We start from the raw sequence: 8235 nt of genomic DNA on the forward strand, positions 1-8235 counted from the left end.
TTTTTTTTTTTTTTTTTTTTGAGACAGAGTCTTGCTCTATTGCACAGGCTAGAGTGTGGTGGCACCATATAGGCTAACTGCAACCTCTGCCTCCCGGGTTCATCAGCAATTCTCATGCCTCAGCCTCCCGAGTAGCTGAGATTATAGGCACATACCATCACGCCCAGCTAATTTGTGTGTGTGTGTTTAGTGAAAAAGGGGTTTTGCCATATTGGCCAGGCTGGTCTTGAACCCCTGACTTCAAGTGATCCGCCTGCCTCGGCCTCCCAAAGTGTTGGGATTACAGGCGTGAGCCACTGTGCCCAGCCCCATCTTAAATACTTCTTTCTTTTTTGTTTTTTTTTTTCCGAGATGAAGCCTCACACTGTCGCCTGGCTGGAGTGCAGTGGTGCAATCTTGGCTTACTGCAACCCCCCTCACAAGTTCAAGCGATTCTCCCTGCCGTAGCCTCCCAAATAGCTGGGATTACAGGAGCCTGCCACCACGCCCAGCTACATTTTTTGTATTTTTAGTAGAAATGGGCTTTCACTGTGTTGGTCAGGCTGGTCTCGAACTCCTAACCTCGTGATCCACCTGCCTCAGCCTCCCAAAGTGCTAGGATTACAGGCGTCAGCCACTGTGCCTGGCCTCCCATCTTAAATATTTCTATATCTTCCAAACAAGTTTAGCACATAGTAACATTATATATCATATTAATAAATGTATATTACATATAATATATATTAAATTGTGTATAATTATGATTTGACTGAATGTATGATTGAGGACAATCACTATTATAGATAATGCTATTATAAATATCCATGTTTGCATGGCTTTTCCTTCCATTTATTTACTTAGGCTTGTTTGGAGCCATTTAAGCTGTCAGTAAATATTTATTGACTGGCCACTTGCTGTCAAGCACTGACTGTATCAAGTACAGGGTACATAGTCTCAGACAAGACAGGGCAGCCCTCTGTGCTTGTGGAATTACATGTAGAAACAGGATTATTGCTCTAAACGTGCATTCATTTTTACATAAAATATTTCTCATTTTTCTATATTTTGGGAGGAGTCTCAACTTCTCAGCTTCTTTTTTTAGACATCCTGTTTCCAGACTGCCCACAAGTTTAGTATTCTTTGGGACTACCACTTTTTTGAACTTCAAGTCCTCATCCCTTGGAATAATAAACTGAAAATTCCCAAAGTAGAGAACAAAACAATAGAAAAAGAATTAAGTTATAATCACGCACCCACACACTAGGTGCTGGTGGTCTGGGAACCTCACCTATAAAGAAGAGGATCCACTCCTTCCCTTCAAATGTAGTCAGCAGCCTCTCCCACTGGGCTTGCCAAAAGTAGCCAGAAGCACCCCAAAATCTCTGAAGATGCCTTGGAAGAAAAACCATTCAGGTTTCTGGGTGAAGACTAGTGGGTGGACAGCTCCTTCCCCTATGATCTACCCCCAACCACCACCACACTGCACCCTAACTGGGTGGAGCCAACTTACCATGTCACTGAGTTCCAGAAGGCCACAAATGAGAGAAGTCCAGAGCCCAGGATGAAAGCTGTCCTCCTCATAGAGCCCCAGATGTGTCCCTCCTGGAGGAGGGCAAGGAAATGTCAAACCCCAGCAAGCCTCCTGCCTTTATACCCAGCTCACTGCTGAGGCACAGCAGGAATGCTGTAGGATCAGGATCTCAACAAACCAGGAAGGCACATCTGACCTTTTCCCAGCTTCTGTGGGAGCCTCTTCCTTATCAGGAGCTCTCAGGCTGTACATGGGTGTGTTTATGAAAATTAGAGTTCAAGTTGGGGGAGGGAAGGGAATTAGCCTGACTCCAGAGAAACTAGCAGGCAATTCTGTCAGTCAGAGGACAGGCAAACCTCTGTTCAGCCATAGGATTTCATCACCAGTCCTTTTGGCAAATAGAGCTACCCATTATCTGCACATTGGAATCACCTGGGAGCTTAAAAAAGTCCCAATACCCAGGGTCCCCTCCAATCCAATTACATAAGAGTCCCTGGTGGTGGGACCTGGGTTCCCCAGGCAATTCCAATGGGCAGGCAAGGTTGCGATATCATAGCAGCATCTGCCAAAACCATGATGAGGAAATCCTTTCCCAGTCATATGGGCTTCACTGTGTCCATAGGCCAGGCCTATTTTTTCCATTCCTACCCTCCTCTTGCTTTGGGAGAAAAGAGTGAATTGTACACCTTTTCTGACTTTTTTTTTGAGGCAGAGTGTTGCTCTGTCACCCAGGCTGGAGTGCAGTGTCACCACCTCGGCTCACTGCAACCTCTGCCTCCAGGGTTCAAGCGATTCTTCTGCCCCAGCTTCCTGAGTAGCTGGGATTACAGGTGCCTGCCACCATGCCCAGCTAATTTTTGTATTTTTAGTAGAGAAGTTAGCTGGGGTTTCGCCATGTTGTAGAATTCTAAACCTCAAGCAATTCAGCCACATCAGTCTCCCAAAGTGCTGGGATTACAGGCGCGAGCGACTGCGCCCAGCCACTTTCTGACTTTTAATAACCCCTCTCTGCCTTCCAGCAAGATTAGCCCAGGCTCCCAGCTGGACAAGACGACTAGCCATTCTGTGGGTCAAGGAGAGACCACTGGAAATCACTGGGAGGTCCTTATATATTCCCCTCCAAAAGGTTCTCCTCTAAACCAGAAGTCATTGTGAGCTCGATGACCAAAAAATGCCCCAGATTCAGGGAGGGAAAACACCAGCTGCCAGGTGTATCACCAGTTTCCATTGTACCACAGACAGGAATTACAAATGACCACTCATATTCTGTTTCTAAATTCAGATGGGGTCTGCTCATATTCTTTCACAGGAAATAACTGGAGGTGGTGGTCCCTACAGTGTGTGTACCTGGGGCTCATCTGCAATTAGCTAATGGGGCCATGTACAGGGTGTCAGAGGGGGTGATGGAGGAGCTGATCTAATAGGACACTACTTTTTTTTTTTTTTTTTTTTTGAGACAATCTTACTCTGTTGCCTAGGCTGGAGTGCAGTGGTATAATCTCGGCTCACTGCAACCTCTACCTCCCAAGTTCAAGCGATTCTCCTGCCTCAGCCTCTGGAGTAGCTGGGATTACAGGTGCCTGCCACCATGCCCAGCTAATTTTTGGATTTTTAGTAGAGATGGGGTTTCGCTATGTTGGCGAGGCTGATCTTGAACTCCTGACATCAGGTGATCTGCCTGCCTCACCTCTGAGGGCTATTTTCAGGAACTTTTCTAGACTCATTGGAAGTTTTAATCTTCTGAGTTTGATCAAACCAAACTCAGATTAAAACCTCAATTTCACATACAGAATTAGATATTTGTTCGGGGATGTTGGGTTTTTTCATCTCTCTAGCAGCCCAGATGAAGGAAATATAAACAGGACAAAGGTCCTCTGTGATGTGCAGGAAAACGCAGTGCAGGAGTTAGCTGGGGTCAAGAGCCAGTTCTCAGCTACCCCCAGAAAGCCTCTGTTGTCCCCAGGGAAGTTATAGAAAGGGGTTTTCCAAAGGCCTGAGGCATAGGGCATGCCAAGGGCTATAGGCAGGATAGCCAAGAGAAGAAGGGAGGGACAGTTACAGCGCTTTTCAATTCCATAACGCACATTTGCACTCTGCATTCAGGCAAAGGGGTTGTGGGTAAAAGGCAGTTTGGAGTCAAGGGGACTCTGCTCAGTTACTGAAATGAAGACATTACCATGTGTCAGCCACCCCGAACCCTTGGGGGAGATGTTGGATGCATAGCAAGTGCAGCTATGGCAAGAGCCACTGACTACATTCTCACCAGTTTGGGGGTGAGGTGCTGGCATTTACCTGCTTTGACTTTTCATTGTGTAGTATATGTCCAGCTTCTCCCTTCATCTGGAATGAGAAAGCACAGGCAAGCCGGGGAGTTATTTTCATAAACATCTAAGGAAGTAGGGAGTGGAGAAAATCAAAGTGTATGGCTAGCAGTGATTTTTGAAAAACAAAAAAACAAAAAAACAATAGATTGGTTGTTCTTCCTGAAACCAGACAAACTGATTTGAAAACTTACATGGAAAGATAAATGTACAAGAATAGCTAGAAAAATGCCAGAAAAGAAAAAGAGTGATGGAAGGGAGGGAGCTGCTAGGTCTACCAACTACAAAAATGTATGATAATGCTTTTTTAAGAGGCAGGGTCCCACTGTGTTACGCAGGCTGGTCTCAAACTCCTGGACTCAAGCTATCCTTCTGCCTTGGCCTCCCAAAGTGCTGGAATTACAGGCATGAGCCACTACGCCCCGCCAAAAATGTATTCTAATGTTTTCTTGAAAAACTTATTTATGCTCTCTTCATTTCTCCCTTTTATTAGAGAGCTGTTGCTGTAAGAGAAAAACAATGAACTTACTCAGAACGCAAAGAGTAGTTCTAGCAAGTTGGTTTGGTTTGCTCTTTAGTATTACTTGTTGGTTGGTTTAAAAACATGAACCAAGATTTTTCGGAAACCAATCAACAGTTCTATGGAAAAGAAAAAGAATATGAATATCAGGCATTAACCTCATTTAAAAATGCAGCCTAACAAGAATTGGCTAGAAGGACAATCATTAGAAATATGTCTGAGGGCCGGGTACAGGTGGCTCACGTCTGTAATCCCAGCACTTTGGGAGGCCAAGGTGAGTGGATCACCTGAGATCAGGAGTTCAAGACCAGCCTGGCCAACATGGCAAAACCCCATCTCTACTAAAAACACAAAAATTAGCCAGGCATGGTGATGCATGCCTGTTGTCCCAGCTACTCAGGAGGCTGAGGCAGGAGAATCGCTTGAACCTGGGAGGTAGAGGTTGCAGTGAGCCGAGATTGCACCACTGCACTCCAGCCTGGGCAACAAAGCAACACTTCGTCTCAAAAAAAGAGAAAAGAAATAAGTCTGAGGCTAGGTGCAGTGGCCCACACCTGTATTCCCAACACTTGGGGAGGCCAAGGCAAGAGGATCATTTGAGTCCAGGAGTTCAAGACCAGCCTGGGCAAACATAGAGACACCCTGTCTCTACAAAAAATAAAAAACAATTAGCCAGGTGTGGTAGCACATGCCTGTGGTCCCAGCTACCTGAGAGGCTGAACTGGGAAGATCACTTGAGCTTGGGAGACGGAGACTGCAATGAGCCATGATCACACCACTGATCCAGCCTGGACAACAGAGTGAGACCCTGTCTCAAACAAACAAACAAACAAAAAAACAATACTGGCAATAAATATTTTCTGTTTTTATATGGTTGAAATTTTGGACCATATGAATGTACTAGTTGTTCAAAAATTTTAAATTTAAATAATAGTAATTGAAACTTAGATGACGAATTCTCCTCCGTCACTCTGTCATCCCTGTAGACAGCACCTGTCATTCCCAGCATCTTTCACCTGAGCCTAACTAAACTCACAGACCCAACCACAGCATTCAAGGCAGGCACACCAGTCCAGAGAAGCTAGCACATGTTATCCCATTGGCCTTCCCTATTAGATAGTATCATAACCTGGCTGGAGACGAGCACTACAGATCATCTGGTCCCGCCATGTTACAAGGATGAAAGAATCTAGACAAGAAGAGGCAGGTGACCTCCCAGAGTCTATAGATGATAAGTAGCAGAGCCAGACTTAGGACCCAAGTTCTAAACTGGACTTTGTGCCACTTATTTCCATCTCTGCGGATGTTTTATTGTTTTGTATATGATCGTACTTGGTTTTATTATTCTAAATGCATGTTTATCACCTATGACCTTAGGAAATGACTGCTCCCCTTTGACCCATATTTTTTTAATTTTTATTTTAACAATCAGGAGATGGGGGTCTTGCTTTGTTGCCCAGGGTGGTCTTGAACTCCTGGCTTCAAGCAATCCTCTTGCCTCAGCCTTCCAAAGTGTTGAAATTACAGGCGTGAACCCTTTTTTTTTTTTTTTTTTTTTTTTTGAGACGGAGTCTCGCTCTGTCGCCCAGGCTGGAGTGCAGTGGCCGGATCTCCGCTCACTGCAACCTCCGCCTCTCGGGTTCACGCCATTCTCCTGCCTCAGCCTCCCGAGTAGCTGAGACTACAGGTGCCCGCCACCTCGCCCGGCTAGTTTTTTGTATTTTTTAGTAGAGACGGGGTTTCACCGTGTTAGCCAGGATGGTCTCGATCTCCTGACCTCGTGATCCGCCCGTCTCGGCCTCCCAAAGTGCTGGGATTACAGGCTTGAGCCACCGCGCCTGGCCGAACCCTTTTTTTAAATTGATTTTTTTTAAGAGATGGGGTCTCCCTATGGTGTCCAAGCTGGACTCAAACTCCTGGGCTCAAGGGATCCTCCTGCCTTAGCCTTCTGAGTAGCTGGGACTACAGGTGTACACCACCATGCCCAGCCTCATTCACATTTCTTTTTCTTTTTTTTTTTTTTTTTTGGACAGGGGTCTTGCTCTGTTGCCCAGGCTGGACTGCAGTAGCCTGATCATGGCTCACTGCAACCTCTGCCTCCCAGCCTCAAGCCCCCCAGACTCAAGCAATTCTCCCACTTCAGCTTTCTGAGTAGCTGGGAATACAGCCTACAGGCACAAACCACCATACCCAGCTAATTTTTGTATTTTTTGTAGAGACAGGGTCTCACTACATTGCCCAGACTGATCTCAAATTCATGAGCTCAAGCGATCCTCCCACCTTGGCCTCCCAAAGTGCCAGGATTATAGGCATGAGCCACTGTGCCCAGCCCACATTTTTTCTTACAGATTACTTAGGCTGAAGAAAGGAAGAGGGAATGGTGACCTATAAAGTGTCTTTCAGTGTTCGAGGAGTTAGGACACCAGAAGGAGGTGATAAGCAAGCTGCTTATCATTACCACTGTGAGTCCCATTACAGTAGGAGGGGTGCAGTTAGCTTAGAGGAAGAGCCTCTCAGGGAGAAATACCGAGACATCTGATACCTGTCAGGGAGACAGCCTCTGACTTGAGAGAAGGCGTCAGGATGTTTGGTGTGGCGTGGGCCTAACCCCCACCTGGAGGCAGGGGAATGGGTTTTAGACACTCTAGATAATACAGGGCCCTGTCCACACTCCTAGGCCTGCTTTACCCATGCTCCCTTCTGCTGCTCCCTTCCCAAACATTGCCTGACTGACAGCAAGGGAAACTACTGTGGCTTGTCAGTGTGCAGTTTCTGCCTCAATGCAAGTTCTGGGAAAACCAGAAAAAGAAAAGTTAGTAGAGTGCAGCTGCAGGCATTCCTTCACTCCAGGTTCTGATACTGAACGGCAGCTGGGATTCCTTTGTGGACTTGGGGGTTAGAGGGTGCTCTGTAGTCATATTCTGCACCCCCTGAGCTTCCAGGACAGCTGAGCAAGCATTTCAGGATGGTAAGTCTCAGCCTAAACCTATGTAAACACCCCTGCCCCACAACTAGGACAACAGATGTTAGTTAATAAATTGGGCTTATGAAGATTCCAAATAATTATTCTTTAAATAATTATTTTCTTCACCCTCATTGTCCTAAGCAGTTCCTGTGGCTCGATTCTGAGTTTGGCCCGCATCTCCAAGGTAGATAAGGGTCCCTTCAGAGAAGCTGCCCTTCACACAGTGCTAGGATTCTGGAATGAGGCAAGGTCATTTTTCTTTTTTTTTTTTTTTTTTTTGAGGCAGTCTCACTCTGTCACCCAGGCTGGAGTGCAGTGCAGTGGCACAATCTCGGCTCACTGCAACCTCCGCCTCCCTGGTTCAAGCGATTATCCTGCCTCGGCCTCCCAAGTACCTGGGATTACAGGGGCCTGCCACCACGCACAGCTAATTTTTTGTATTTTTAATAGAGTCGGGGTTTCGCCATGTTGGCCAGGCCAGTCTCGAACTCCTGACCTCAGGTGATCCACCTGCCTCGGCCTTCCAAAGTGCTGGGATTACAGGCATGAGCCACTGTGCCTGGCTTGGGTCATTTTCAGCCTGGCACTTTGTTTGCTGTCCAGAGTCCCAAAAAGCATGGATCATTAAGCACAAGGGAGGTAGTGGTGTTAGGTACTTTTAGGGCTAAACCTATCAAATGTTTCATTCCCCCACCCACGCTTTTTGTTTGTTTGTGTCCTTTTTTTTTTTTTTTTTTTTTTGAGATGGAGTCTCACTCTTTCACCTTGGCTGGAGCGTGGCAGCATGATCTTGGCTCACTGCAACCTCCACCTCCTGGGTTCTTGCAATTCTTCTGCCTCAGCCTCCCTAGTAGCTGAGATTACAGGCATGCCACCATGCCCAGCTAATTTTTTTGTATTTTTTTTTAAGTAGAGATGG

At 46.3% G+C, this 8235-nt stretch overlaps 1 protein-coding gene across 3 annotated transcripts in view; it reads right to left on the bottom strand.

Moving 5' to 3' along the window:
* The window catches only part of FAXDC2 (fatty acid hydroxylase domain containing 2), a 34719-nt gene that overhangs the window by 17789 nt on the left and 8695 nt on the right, over window positions 1–8235 (bottom strand). Inside the window, exons 2-5 of one of the 3 annotated variants that reach the window (XM_011981251.1) lie at window positions 5060–5159; window positions 3803–3850; window positions 1490–1581; window positions 1268–1371 (exon numbers count right to left, since the gene is read on the bottom strand). In XM_011981251.1, the coding sequence (XP_011836641.1) occupies window positions 1268–1371; window positions 1490–1581; window positions 3803–3850; window positions 5060–5119 (304 nt within the window). In that variant the 5' untranslated portion in view covers window positions 5120–5159. The remainder of the gene's footprint in view (window positions 1–1267; window positions 1372–1489; window positions 1582–3802; window positions 3851–5059; window positions 5160–8235) is intronic. The other 2 variants (XM_011981252.1, XM_011981253.1) reach the window with 2 other exon arrangements.

This window comes from Mandrillus leucophaeus, unplaced genomic scaffold (assembly GCF_000951045.1).
Source record: "Mandrillus leucophaeus isolate KB7577 unplaced genomic scaffold, Mleu.le_1.0 Scaffold222, whole genome shotgun sequence".
In the NCBI taxonomy this organism is placed as follows: Eukaryota; Metazoa; Chordata; class Mammalia; order Primates; family Cercopithecidae; genus Mandrillus; species Mandrillus leucophaeus.